At 45.2% G+C, this 15555-nt stretch overlaps 1 protein-coding gene across 1 annotated transcript in view; it reads left to right on the top strand.

The window, feature by feature from the left end:
* lhfpl5a (LHFPL tetraspan subfamily member 5a) overlaps nucleotides 1–15555 on the top strand; it is a 58445-nt gene that overhangs the window by 36555 nt on the left and 6335 nt on the right. The window contains exon 2 of the mRNA XM_039749283.1: nucleotides 11055–11291. Within this exon, the coding sequence (XP_039605217.1) occupies nucleotides 11055–11291 (237 nt within the window). The remainder of the gene's footprint in view (nucleotides 1–11054; nucleotides 11292–15555) is intronic.

Here is a 15555-nt window from a genome sequence, read left to right on the forward strand (position 1 = left end):
GACAAGAGGGCAACACGCACACTCACCCTGGAAAACACACTTTTTTGGAAGTGGGCTTTATATAAAATGCCAACCTTTACCTAAGAAAGTAACAAACTGGACTCACAACAGGACACGGGTTCATTTGTTTAGCTGATAGCTAAGTTGACCCCAACATCTCATCCAGATGCTTCGTAAAGGCTGTCAAGGTTTTGGCTTCAACTACATATCTTGGAAGTTGGTGTTGCAGATTCCCTCAACTCTTTGTGTAAAGAAGTGCTTCCTGATTTCAGTCCTCAATGCCACTTCCCCGTAATCTCCACTGGTGTCCTCAAGTACGCGTTTCACCATTAAGCTGAGAGAGTGCTGCTGGATCTGCAATGCATTTGAGAATTTGGAAGACCTGGATTAGGTTCCCATGCAGTCTCCTCTTCTTGAGACTAAACAGGTTTCATCCTCTGAGCCCGTCACAGCAGGACGTGTCCTCAAGTCCTGGGATGCTCTCCTCTCTGCACAGCTTCAAGTGCTGCTCTGTCTTTCTTGTAGTGTGGTGACCAGAACTGCACACAACACTCCAGATGTGGTCCAGCCTGCTACGCCACTGAGACCCTTGTGAGTTTTTTTTTTTTTACTTGAATATAAAGGGTCTGCCTTTAACATTCAGATAGCTGTGAGCAAATCAGTCAGGAAAGCCGATTCTGAGGGAGCAGCTAATGAAGCTGGCCTGAGTCATGGCTCTGTGGCCCGATGGCTACTTGTCACCCCACAGACTGAACTCTACGGATGTCTGTTCTGTGTGTGACCTTCCAATGTGAACAAGTAATTAGATAAACATTCATGTAACATGAATCTAACGTGACTTAGAAACCACAAGTGCACAGTAAGATTGTTTGCTTATTTAGGTTCAGGCTGCTGCACATGCGTGAAGTTATGCGAAACCCTGTGGGGTCCAAGGGTCTGCTGAAGCAGACTGGAAACGGGCACAAAGGATACCTCTCAAACTCCAAAGGGAAATCTTTATCAAGATAAGAAATTGCATTGTGCAAATCATGGAGACTGGAAAAAAACTGTTATGATGACTAAGATGGACTTGCTTATAAACATTTTAACAATATATTACAGGAATATTGTGGACCACCGGGGTGTGCACAGATGCCCTAAGGCGGCTCCTTTATATTCAGGTCCTGGGAGTGTTCCAGGTGTTTCATCAAGATTACCCGGAATCACTCCCAGGTGTGGTAGAAGTCCAATATAAGGCGGCCTCCACGGGACCCAACAGGGCTGTGCCAAACTCCAGCTTCCAGTGTGCCCTGAGGGAATCTGTGGTGCCACAGCCGCCTAGGAGGGCAGTCTTCTAGTGTCCTAGGTGGAGTATTGCCTCACCAATGCTCTAACCCTAACCCCCCGGTCCTTCCATTCCATTGGTGTCCCATCACCATAAAGATACAGTATATATATATATATATAAATATATATATATATAAATATACTGTATATTAGCCATCCCCCTCGGCTCCACCCACATAGTAGTGAAACAGGACAGCGAGCAGAGCAGAGCCCGACTACCCACTCCTGATGTCACGCATCCCTCTCTCCTCGGGCCGCTTCCTTTGTCTCGGATTAGCATGAATATATCGCTCCTGCAAGCAAACTATGATTCTTAGCGGGATGAGAGAAGTCGCAAAATCAACCGGAATGTTCGTGCACATTATAGAAATAACCCGATCTAAATTTGTTCAGTAGTCCTCTCATGAAAAGCAGACAGACATACAGACACTGGATTTTATATATATATTGTGGACGCGGCCCGGACACAGACAGGCGGACATGTTGTTTGTCACCACCACACGTTTATTATCTACAATACTATTTACAAATATGGTCACTCAGACCCAGTCCAATAGTGCACAAACCCCAACACACAGTCCTGGCCACAAATGCCTCTCTTCGGGCCGCCTCCACTCTCCTCTCTTGCCTCGTCCTCTTCCACCCGAATGAAGGGAGGCGGCCCCTTTTATAACAGCCCCGGATGAGCTCCTGGTGTTCCGAACACTCCCCCGTTGGCCACGCCCCAGCTGTTCTCCCGGCAGCCCCCGGGTGTCTTCCTAAATCTTCCCCCCAGCACTTCCGGGTGTGGCGGAAGTGCTGAGGTAACAGGTTCCCAAGGCATTGGGGCGCCTCCTGGCGGTGACCACGGGCCCCTGCAGGGTGGGGCTTCCATGCCCTTAACCCGTGACCCCCAAAGCAACCAGGAAGGCGGCCCCCACGTGACCCAGGGTGGGCGCAGAACCACATCCGGTCTCTCATGGCATCCCGGCCAGGTCGTGCCCCTGGCATCCCTGACAATATGTATATATATATATATAGTGAAATGATGAGTCTCAACACACTAAAAGAAGGTTTGGGGCAGCCACCAGTATATTGTTTCTAGCTGCAAAAGGATCTTTGAGAGAACAATTGATGTTGCTGGTTTGAGTTCCCAAAATGAACTGAACTCGGTTTGGCAAGATGGAGGATTTATAGTCTGTAACCCGGAAGTGACTTGAGTCTGGGAGCCGGAGCCGGAAGTGATGTCGAATCAGGCAGGTTTTCCCGTATTTGATCTCCAGAATTAACAGAAACAGGTTTAGAGCACCCTGCGACCTCCTGACCCGGCGGGTAATCACCTCCGCTTGGTCCACTCAGCTCGCTCCTAGTCACACGTGTGTGACAATATATATATATATATTATAAATGTTACACCATGTAGTTTTTAGTGGTGGCCAAAAAAATCTTTTTATCTCATGTTTTCAGGGAGAAATTAAATATTGAATATTTGACACTCTCCAGTGTTGATCTCCTAACATTCATGGGAAAAAATAAATAAATTCTCACATAACCCGTGTCGCATAATTCGCCTAATGTCCGATATCCATTTGTATAGTGAAAACAAATCAAAAAGCATGTGTTTCCTGTTGAAATATTATTAACAGTTGCTTCCTGAAAGCTTCTTATTAATGGTCAATAAGGAAGATGTCATTGCTACAATGCTGTGCGTTTGACTTGAAGCTCTGCCTCCCCCTTCATTCACTGGTGAAGAAACCTGTCTTTCATTCTAACGCACAGCATTGTGGGACTGACTCGTTCCTTATTGACAATTAATGAGGAGCTTTCAGGAAGTTACCATTAATAATATTTTAGCAAAACACATACTCTTTGACAACACAAATTGATATTGGGCATACGGATTATGTGACAATTTGTTTTCTTTTTTTCCTTGGATGTTTTTCACATCATTTAGCACAGTCCAGTGTTGATCTTCAATCAACGCCTCTGAATTTGAAAATTCATTATTGAATTTCTTCATGAAAATATAACATTTTTTTTTCTCAGCCACCAAAACAAACTACATAAGGTAAGTAACATTTAGAGAAAATCTCATTTTGGGGTGTGGTCTTCCTTTAAATTATTGAAAGCAGTTTACCACTTACTTAATTTTTGCAAAACAGCACCATCTTCAGGAAAAGTGCGGTAGTGAACCAGCAGTCCCCAATTTAGATAGATACAGTTGTGCTTGAAAGTTTGTGATCCCTTTAGAATTTTCTATATTTCCGTTTAAATATGATCTAAAACATCATCAGATTTTCACTCAAGTCCTAAAAGTAGATAAAAAGAAACCAGTTAAACAAATGAGACAAAAATATTATACTTGGTCATTTATTTATTGAGGAAAATGATCGAATATTACATACTTGTGAGTGGCAGAAGTATATGAACCTTTGCTTTCAGTATCTGGTGTAACCCCCCTTTGCAGCAATAACTGCAACTAAACGTTTCTGGTAACTTTTGATCATTCCTGCACACCGGCTTGGAGGAATTTGAGCCCATTCCTCCGTACAGAACAGAATCTATCTGTAGATAGATAGATAGATAGGAAAGGGGCACTCTATGATAGATAGATAGATAGATAGATATGAAAGGCACTATATGATAGATAGATAGATAGATAGGAAAGGCACTATATGATAGATAGATAGATAGATAGATAGATAGATAGATAGATAGATAGATAGATAGATAGATAGATAGATAGATAGATAGATAGATAGATAGATAGATAGATAGATACTTTATTAATCCCAAGGGGAAATTCACATACATCAGCAGCAGCATACTGATACAAAACAATATTACATTAAAGAGTGATAACAATGCAGGTATAACAGACAATAACTTTGAATAATGTTAACGTTTAAACCCCAGGGGAAACTGAAGAGTCGCATAATGTGGGGGAGGAATGATCTCCTCAGTCTGTCAGTGGAGCAGGACGGTGACAGCAGGCTGTTGCTGAAGCTGCTCCTCTGTCTGGAGATGATCCGATTCGGTGGATGCAGTGGATTCTCCATGATTGACAGGAGTCTGCTCAGTGCCCGTCGCTCTGCCACGGATGTCAAACTGTCCAGCTCTGTGTCTACAATAGAGCCTGCCTTCCTCAGCAGTTTGTCCAGGCGTGAGGCGTCCTTCTTCTTTATGCTGCCTCCCCAGCACACCACCACGTAGAAGAGGGCGCTTGACACAACTGTCTGGTAGAACATCTGCACCATCTTATTGCAGATGTTGAAGGACGCCACCCTTCTAATGAAGTATAGTCGGCTCTGTTCTTTCTTACACAGAGCATCAGTATTGGCAGTCCAGTCCAATTTGTCATCCAGCTGCACTCCCAGGTATTTATAGGTCTGCACCCTCTGCACAGTCACCTCTGATGATCACGGGGTCCATGAGGGGCCTGGGCCTCCTAAAATCCACCACCAGTTCCTTGGTCTTGCTGGTGTTCAGGTGTAAGTGGTTTGAGTCGCACCATTTAACAAAGTCTTTGATTAGCTTCCTATACTCCTCCTCTTGCCCACTCCTGATGCAACTCACGATAGCAGTGTCATCAGCGAACTTTTGCACGTGGCAGGACTCTGAGTCATATTGGAAGTCCGATGTATGTTGGCTGAACAGAACCGGAGAAAGTCCAGTCCCCTGCGGAGCTCCTGTGTTGCTGACCACAATGTCAGACCTGCAGTTCCCGAGACGCACATACTGAGGTCCGTCTGTAAGATAGTCCACAATCCAAACCACCAGGTGTGAGTCTACTCCCACCTCTGTCATCTATGTACCCGCAATGAGGCAATAAATCAGAACTCAGGTCCCCTGTATGGGAGGTATTTTCTGACAAAAAAGAAATGAAAATGAAAAATATAAAATGAAAATGCAATCTCTCTTTTGCAATTTCATTTTCAAAGTCTGCATGCAAGAATGCTCCAGAAATTGAAATTAAAATGAATAAATAAATTCATTTTCAGCCTGAACCGCAATGAAGCTTTGGCGCCACCTGCTGCTCATTGCATTTTCATTTTTAAGTTGTCAACATGCAAAGAGCGCGGAGTCAGTGGGCGGGATTACGACTTCAACATGTGACAAAATCTCATTCTTGTGTGCGGACATTGAAAAGGAAACTGCGAAAGAGAGGTTGCATTTTCATTTAATCGTTTTAATTTTCATTTTCTTGTTTGCAGAAAATCCCTCTCATGCCCCCGGACTGCGAGGTTGCAGCACTAAGCACTTTACTGCTGTGCCAGGAACTATAAATCTTATCATACGTGTGCTGTGTTTCCTGCAAATCATTTTAAATGACAGGTATTATGTGTACTGTTTTTAATTTGACAACCCACTGAAAGCTCTTAGACTGTCTGTGTCGAAGGGCACTATATCAGAATAACTGGAGTTTAAAAATTAAATTATGAATATTAAAAGACTCACTGACTTGGCAAAGTAGCCAGGTTTCCAGCATCGGACTTGGCATCCCTCAAGCAAGTAAAGTAATTGGATGACAACGTGTTTCCCACGGCCCATTGGCAGCTTGTTAATGGGTGAGAAGGCAGCAAGCTTTCTAGACGGTGAGACAAAGCGGCCATAAGGGGTTGGTACCCTCCTCTAGCCTGCCCAGCCCTGCGCGCCACTTGTCAGTGAGATTTAAGCAGCAGGTCTCGACAGCCAGTGCTCTCCAGGGATGGCTTAGCCGCCTGTCAGCTTTACAGAATTGAGCTGAGCCGAGGCGCTTAGTCAGTCCATCTACTGCACATTATGACACAAAGCTGCAGGCAGCCAGGAGAGGAGTCCAAAGGGGTGTCCCCTCACCGCTTTGCTTGGGGTAAAGGGACAGACGCCATTCAGGTGCTGTGACAGAACCCTGGGCTGCCAGGATCTTTTTAAATGGGCCCCATTAAACCTTGGGGTTTGCCTAAATTTGTAAGACATGCTTTTAATAAGAGTGTGGTCATCTGCGGGCAGGGAGAGGAAATCAAAGCTGGACAGATTCAGGGTCAGCTGGTGTGAATGTGTTTAGGGAACCACCAGGATGGAAATCTGAAGTCACGATTGGCACTTTTCCCACTGAAGGAACTTTTTTTGGGAACCCAAGATCTGTAGTAATCCTACCACTGAAAATCGGGGAGTTCTTGGTATTTTTGTTTAGCTGCTAATCCAGAGTGTGTGTACTTTTCTATGTACTGTCATAGGTGAGGCTCGGGAGATAAATTGTGCTAATTGGTTGACCACAAGCACTGGTGCCAGTAGCCATACCACATGTACTTCAAAGCAGGTCATCCACCTGAAGTTAAGTGTGTTTGGGCCCGACCAGTACTTGAATGGGAGACCAACCAGAAAAAGCTTGAGTTGCTGCTGGAAAAGGTGTTGGTGCAGGGGCTGCTGGTCTGAATGTCTCTCGCAAGGCCCCAGGACAGTGATGGGGACACTGTGCTGTAAAAATGGTGTCACCCTTCAGATGAGATGTAATATATAAGGTCCTGACTATCTGTGCTCATAAAAGATTCTTGGGTATCCTTCGTAAAGAGCTGGCTGTATCCCGATGTCCTGGCTAAATTGCCATCCATGGCCTGGTCATTCTGCCCCCTCATTATCCCAGTCTCTTTTACTGGCTTAGTATCTCTCAACTAACAGCTTATGTATGGTGAGCATACTGGTGCCAAAATTGCTGCCATTGCGTTATCCAGGTCGATGCTGCACATTAGTAGTGGTGGTTGATGTTGTTCCCCACTCGCTTACGTAAGTGCTGACTTAATGAATCCATCCATCCATTATCCAACCTGCTGTATCCTAACACAGGGTCATGGGGTCTGCTGGAGCCAATCCCAGCCAGCACAGGGTGCAAGGCAGGAAACAACAACAACAACATTTATTTATATAGCACATTTTCATACAAACAGTAGAGCAAAGTGCTTTACATATTAAAGAATAGAAAAATGAAAGACGCAATTATAAAATAAAATAAATCAACATTAATTAACATCGAATAAGAGTAAGGTTCAATGGCCAGGGGGGACAGAAAAAACAAAAAAACTCCAGACGGCTGGAGAAAAAATAAAATCTGTAGGGATTCCAGACCATGAGACCGCCCAGTCCCCTCTGGGCAAACTCCGGGCAGGGCGCCAGCCCACCGCAGGGCACACATACACACACCAAGAAGACACTAGGGACCATTTAGGATCGCCAATGCACCTGACCTGCATGTCTTTGGACTGTGGGAGGAAACTCACACAGACACGGGGAGAACATGCAAACTCCACGCAGGGAGGACCCGGGAAGCGAACCCGGGTCTCTGTACTGAGAGGCAGCAGCGCTACCCACTGTGCCACCATCCCGCCCAACTTAATTAATTATTATTATTATTATTATCATCATCATCATCCTGGCATCAAACTTCACCTTCTAATATAATTTGATTTATAAGGTAGTTATTTCAGATGAAGAAGACAGAAGTTTCAAAGTAAAGTATTTTGCTGGGAGATCATCAAGAAAAAGCTTGAGTTGCTGTTGTAAGAGGAGATGGTGCTCAAACTGTGGTCTGAATGTGTCTCCCAGTGCCCCAGGGCAGTGATGGGGACACTATGCTGTTAAAATGGCATCCTCCTTCAGATGAGATGGAATACTGACTCTCTGTGGTCATTAAAGATCCCTGAGCATCCTTCATAAAGAGCAGGGTGTATCCCGATGTCCTGACTAAATTGCCATCCATGGCCTGGTCACTCTGCCCCCCTAATCATCCCCTGTCTCTATCTGGCTGTCTCTCTCTCAGCTAACAGCACACATGTATGATGCAAAAATGGCTGCTGTCGCGTCATCCAGGTGGATGTTGCACATTAGTGGTGGTTGATGTGGTTCCCCACTCACTCACTATTTAAATGTAAAGAGCGGCACGGTGGCACGCGCTGCTGCCTCGCAGTTAGGAGACCTGGGTTCGCTTCTCAGGTCCTCCCTGTGTGGAGTTTGCATGTTCTCCCCATGTCTGTGTGGGTTTCCTCCCACAGTCCGAAGACATGCAGGTTGGGTGCACTGGCGATCCTAAATTGTCCCTAGTGTGTGTGGGTGTGTGTGGACTGCAGTGGGCTGGTGCCCTGCCCTGGGGTTTGTTTCCTGCCTTGCGCCCTGTGCTGGCTGGGATTGGCTCCAGCAGACCCCTGTGACCCTGTAGTTAGGATACAGCAGGTTGGATAATGGATGGATGGATGGATGGATAAATGTAAAGAATTATTATTATTATCATTATCCTGGCATCAGTGTGTACAAACACAAAAACATACAAACGTCTAGTGAGGTGAACACTTTCCCTTTCACTTCACCTTCTAATATAATTTGATTTCAAGGTAAGGTAGTTATTTCAGATGAAGAAGACAGAAATTTCAAAGTAAAGTATTTAGCTGGGAGATCATCAAGAAAAAGCTCGGGCCACTGCTGGGAGAGGAGATGGTGAGGCCAGCAGGGGGCGCCCACCCTGTGATCTGAATGTGACTCCCAATGCCCCAGTGTGGTGACGGGGGACATCGTGCTGTAAACTTCGGGTTGTGACGTAAATCCGAGGTCCTGACTCTCTGTGGTCATGAAAGACCCCCTGGAGCATCCTTCATCAAGACAAGGGTGGATCCCGATTTCCGAGCTAAATTGCCCACCATGGCCTGGTCCTTCTGGTCCCCCCTAATCATCCCCTGTCTCTCACTCCTTCACCTCCCAACAGCTAATGCATGATATTGATAGAGATTGAGAGATACCAGAAAGCCATCTATCGTCCCCACACTGAGAAACATTGTCACAAGCCGTCTACTAAAGCAGATGGCCTGCTAGTAGTTTGGGACTGACCAGGACTGAGGGAGTAACAAGAGAGGCAGATGTTCAAAACAGAAGGTAATTTATTTATTTCATGATAGAGTAAAAAAAAAAAATATATATATATATATAATTGTTGATGTAAAAGAAAAGAAAAAAAAAAGGATGGACAAAAACGTATAAATAATCCAGTGACAAGACAAAATCAAGTTATGAAGGAAAAAAAAAGACAAAAAAATAGAAATTGGGAAACACCAAGGCTCTTACCCGAATATATATATATATCCATCCATCCATTGTCTAACCCGCTGAATCTGAATACAGGGTCACGGGGTCTGCTGGAGCCAATCCCAGCCAACACAGGGCACAAGGCAGGAACCAATCCTGGGCAGGGTGCCAACCCACCGCAGATATATATATATATATATATATATATATATATATATAGATAGATAGATAGATAATCAATTCCAGTCCATGAAAGGGTATCAGCAGCCTTAAAATAATACAAAACTGGACTCTGGTTCAGTGCAGGTCACCAGTACAACTCCTCCAAAAATAAAAAAATCTCAGGAGTCGTTTTCTATGGTCCTCAGGAGCCTAACAGACTCCTTTACAGCAACCAACAGCTCAGCCACTAGGCACCTCTTAGGCTGGCGTGCCTCGCACTACCTAACCCTTCTTAATTCTCTCCAAGCGATCCTTTCTTTCTTCCTTTTCTTTTATTTTTCATCTTGCGGCCACAACGGTACTTATAAAGCCTTTTCCATTGCCAGGATCAGCTCACCTAATCATAGGGAGAAACCATTTAAGTCCTGCAGGGGAAATCGTACACTGCAAGTACAAATCAAAATGGCCGACCATAACATATACATAATAAAACAATAAACAACAAAATATTTATACCTATCCTCGAGGTCACTAATAAATAAACTTAAACATTACAGCACACGTACACTACTAACACGACTTGGACTCCCCCTATAGCTGTCGTTTGATCTTCCCAGGCACCTGTGACTGCGTTTAGCGTCTGTGCCCTCGTTAAAAAAAAACCCGGTCGGTAAAAACTGTATGTTAAGCGCGAAACTTGCACCCGAAACATACGGTAAAGCATCTAGAAAATAAACTAAACAAACAACCGGAGGGTAAGACCAAAAATCTTATAAAATACTTTTTTTTCCGTGGTAAACTTGCTGATATACTGTTCATTCTATCTAAACTTTAATGATTCCGCATCACGGTGAGGCTATAGCGTCACAAACATCACACATGACGGCTCAAGACGTCAAAGACCGCATCTGCTAAAGCCGTAGCCATCTGATGGGAAGCTTGCTCGATGACTCCGATTTGAAACGTTCTGGTTGAATGTCTTTCATATCTATGCCAGGTTTATCTACAAATAAACATAATAATTAAAATAGTGATTGTGCCTTCCCTCACTGAAGTAGTTGTTTGCTGACATTTAGCAATGACTTATGAGAGTTAAGGTAACGCTGAATCTGTTCTTTCAGGATTAGCCATCTGAGTGCAGTTAGCCATACTGTAACTATTCAAGCCCTTGGCTTCTCTTAGAGTATTTGTGTAGCGGTTTTCATAGCCTGGACTGGAATATTTATGAATCCCGACAGATGTGCGGCTCATGAGTGGAGGGGCTTGTCGCCCACGTTAAGGTACTTAAGTTGAGGTAGCCAGCCTCGGACATTGTTAATGTGTCGCAGACACCTCTCTGTGAGCATGAAGGGCACTGTGTGGGGTCGTTGATGACTGAACGTCAAATAGTTAAGTAAGCACTGCAGGATGTACGTGTGAATCAAGGTTAATAATTTAGGGAATCTCCAGTATTAACTTGTCCAGTAATATGAAAAGAATCTTAAAGATTAAAGTGCCTTTCCTAAACAATTTGTCACGATAAAACATTCCTGTCTTCCCAGCTGCAGGACTGGTGATGGGGTGCATGATTTACCCGGACGGCTGGGACTCTGATGAAGTCAGGAAGATGTGCGGAGACAAGACTGACAAGTACACCCTGGGGGCCTGCACAGTGCGCTGGGCTTACATCCTGGCCATCATAGGCATCCTGGACGCCTTGATCCTCTCGTTCCTGGCCTTCGTCCTGGGGAATCGTCAGGACAGCCTGCTGCCCGAAGACTTTAAAGTGGAGAGCAAAGGTGGGCGATTACTGACCAGATTTGTTTGTGGCACATTAGCCTGTCATAAAGTAGTGACACACACCTTTCAGGACTCCTTTTTGCCTCATCTCATACTCCTGTCTGTACATTAGTTGCCTCATTGGATCTATTGATTCATCCCATCTCAGCAAACTTGTACAGAATGTGCTTCCACAAAGTGCCCGTCCAGCACAGGTCTGTGGTATAGCGGGTCCACAGCTCACTGAGCAAAGGCCATTTTTAAATAATCACCGCACCCGAGGCGGCTTCGTGAGGGGGGGCGATGTTGTAGCGAGCCGCGGGGCAGTCGTCAATGTGGGCGTGTCTCACCGTGTGCACAGGTGAGGAACTGCCCACATTGGTGATTGCTCCCGTGGCTAATGCTACAGCTGTGATGGCCCCTCACGTTATTTAAAAAGAAGCGCGAGTCGGTTGAAGGGAGAGGATGAAAAAAATAACGAGAGGAGGAAAAAGGAAAGGAAGAGAAAGAGGACGGAGGTTGTAGGGAGTGAGCGAGGAAGCAGGCGGTGCGTGCGTGTGGTGAGCGCGCGATCGAGCGCTCGTGGGAAGCTGCGAGGAAGCTGGGTGTTAGGCCGACACCCAGGTGTTTGAGTTGATGTTGCTCCCGCTGAGTGACCAGGTAGCGGGAGTGCCTAGAGGAAAGCGACGAGCCGCAGAAGGCCGCGGAAAGGCAGCGGAAGTCGGGAGGCTTGGTGGTGGAGTCCCCAATGTGTGCGTCCTGGTCATTGGTGGACAAGTCTCGGGGACTGGGATGAGTGCCAGACCGAAACCAGGGATCGGGAGGTCTCCAGTCTCATGCGTGTGTTTCAGGAGGGCAGCTGCAGAGAGCGTCTTGCCTGCTGCTAAGCCCAAACGGGATAAGCAGGTGAGACGCTAACACTAACATAGAAGAGCACCAGGCTTGTTATTTGTTTTAAAGAACTGCTTCCAAAAGAAGATTTTAACCTCTCGTTTTAAAGGATTGTTTTTTTTCTTATTGTTTTAACCTCCACGTTTTTTTTATTGGATTATTTATTGGAGAACTGCACTTTATGAACACTGTTTTGTTTTTGTTTTTTCAAGTGCTTCCAACAGCAATGGGAGTGTGGAGCCAGAACCCACATTGTCACAAGGTCACACTCGAGCACTGATCAGCCCTCCTTCATTCTGGGATAAATAATCCAAATGGATGTTTTTTTTAGGTTGTGGGAGGAAAATGGGGGGATTGCGGGGGGGCATACAAGGTCAACATGCAGACTCGTGTCTGTCTTAGCTAGGAATTAAACCCAGAATGATGGCAACTTTGCCACCATGCCACTCTTCTCCAACATGGACCTAATATGGACAAAATGCCAAGACAGTCAGACCAATAGACCAGTTAATGGCCATACTGTCACTAAGTAAGGGAAAGCTTTCAAGCATGGCATTTGTGCAGCCCTTTTCTTGGCTAAAAACTAAGATCCAGGCCTTTAATGACCTCTTGGGCACGGCCATCGGCAGTGTGTCTGTCTGCGGAGAGAGTTTACTTACCTTGGCAGTGACATTCATGAAGTCAGTATATGGATTGGGAGAGCATGAGGGGTCATGAGGTCGCTGGAAAGGGGTGTGTGGCACTCCTGATATCAGATCAAAAGTACGAAGGTCCAAGTCTTTAGAATCCTGGCGCGCCATGTTTAGCTATATGGTTGTGAGACATGGACACTATCCAGTGACCTGAGATGAAGACTGGACTCCTTCGGTGCCATGTCTCTTTGGAGATTCCTTGGGTACCACTGGTTTGACTTTGTGTTGCTCATGGAGTCCCGAATGAGGCACATCGCCTGCATTGTGAGGGAGCGTCGGTTACGGCACTGCGGCCATGTGGTGTGATTCCCCGAGGGTGATCAGCTCACAGGATCCTTACCCAAGTGGCTGGGCCAGGTCACGTAACACTTTTTATGCGGCCGATAGAAGGTGGGACTGGACTGTGTGTTTGCCTGGGGGTTGCCAACCAGGATCTCGAGCTGTTTCGTCATGTGGGGGGTGCGGCAACGTGCTGTACCAGTGCATGGTCCCCGACCTGACCTTTTCAAACACTGGACCGGAACGTCTATAAATCCCGCATGTAATGATAAACGCAACATTAAATATTCAAGAAGAAAAAGTTATTTTTCATTATAGCTTTCATAACACCAAATACGTGAAGTATGAGATTATACGGCTATCAGCAGCTGTAATGAACTAAATTAGGAAATGAACCATTAGGTAATGAATGGACAGATGGATGGATTCAAAGGGTCAGTATTGTCGCATTATTTGCACTTTTTCTGAATAATTATTGTTATCTGGCTGGCACCTTCACCTTGGGCGACTTACAACATTTGAGAGATACAATTGGTTCCATTTCTTTTGTTTTTGCATTTGGAGCACAGGCAGGTGAGGTGACTTGTTTTAGTCATACAGTGGCATTAGCCTACCATAGTGCCCCCATTTACAGAATAATGTGAAACAGGGTCCCCTAGCCAAAAAAGACTGAGCACCACTGCACTGGACTACAGAGACGTATGTGAGGCAATGTCACACGATAGCTCTAGGCCAGGGGTTCTCAACCTTTTGACCACTTTGCAGAGATCTTTTTTCACTTTGACTTTCTGTTGATCTGTTTTAAGAAATACCAATTAAATCTAATGATTCAATTCTGTATAATAATAAAATGTGAAAACTGCCGAGGGGTGAATACTTTTTTATAGGCACTGTCTGTTACATAAAGATTTAATGACAATTTCTATCCTTACCTTTAATCCTCTGCCGTTCACATGCCAACCAAGCCAAGAATCTCCTTGTCCCCTGTCAGGATGGGTGTATCGTGTGCTGGACGGTGCAGGATCTGGCAATCTTATATACGAGGGGAAGTCAAAAACTAAAGGGACATTTGAGAAAAGGGGCATTTATTGTAATGATAGAAATGTAAAAACATACCTTATTTTTCTACATAACCTCCCTGGACTTCGATGCACTTTTCCCAACGTTTCACAAGTTTTTTGATTCCGTCGGAAAAAATGTTTTTCGGTTGCATCTGCAACCAATTTCGCACCGCATCAATGACTTCTTCATCACTTGCAAATCTTCTTCCCCTTAGCGCTTCCTTTAGTTTCCAAACCATGCTCGCAGCCTTACTTTCCGGTTGGTGATGATGAACCCAAGTTTCATCAACAGTAACGATTTGCTGTACAAATGTCACCATACTGTGCTTGCATTCGACGAATAATGTCCGCAGGTTTAACACCTTCCGCATACAAAAAGCGAATCACTGCCCTCATTTTCTCCTTGGTGCAGATCGACAATGGAGCTGTCATGTTTAGCGGTCTGCTACACTCCAACGAATAACGCGAGAATAAGAGTTACACGCTGTATAGAAGTGCTGGCGACTACACTCTTTCAGCGCTGGATACGAGCAGTGTTACCAAACTCTGAAAAGAGAAATAAAAAAAATCCCTTTACTTTTTGACTTCCCCTCGTATAAACGTCTACGCGTGTGTCTGTCTGTCTGTCCGGTCCAGAAGTGAGAGGTGGAGTCGGGGTGAGGGCTCCGCCTCCGAGGAAACGGAAAACTCGCTTAGCCGCTAATAACACAAGCGAGGCCAGCACATCGGCAAAATGAAACCTCAGAAGAAAGACAAAGTCGCTTAGCCGCTAACGTCAGCAAAACGGTATCCCTTTTACTTTTCCTCCCGCCGCTAATACACAAGCGAGGCGGGCACATCGGCCAAATGAAACCTTCGAAGATACACCAGGGAGGTAAGCACGTCGTGCAGAGGAGAGAGACACCCAGAGTTGTTCCTTTCAATTACCTGGCATGTCTACATTTCAGTTTTTTTTCCTGACGATTTCAATATTTTCTAGGACTAGTGTCAATATAATGATAAAATGTGAATGCTTCCAGGGTGGAGGGGTGAATACTTTTTATAGGCACTGTTACTTACCTTATAAAACAAGTATCTTACTCTTGTTTGTGGAACGTCTCGAGTTACAGGACTTTCTGTCGTGAGGTATGTCGTCACTTTTGACGATTGTGTCGCTGCTCCGTGTTAAATTACATGACTGAAATCCGCAGCTCATGTCACATTTACAGACTGATGGTGATCTTCCAGCCCAGTCGTGCTCGCCCCCTTTTCCTGACAGCCAATAGCGTGCTGCCTGAAGGGCTAACAGCTGCAGCACGTTCAGCAGCAGCCTCTTCCCTTTATTTCTCTTTTTCTATTCTATTATGGTATGTAACATACGT

This window comes from Polypterus senegalus, chromosome 3 (assembly GCF_016835505.1).
Source record: "Polypterus senegalus isolate Bchr_013 chromosome 3, ASM1683550v1, whole genome shotgun sequence".
Lineage (NCBI taxonomy): Eukaryota > Metazoa > Chordata > Cladistia > Polypteriformes > Polypteridae > Polypterus > Polypterus senegalus.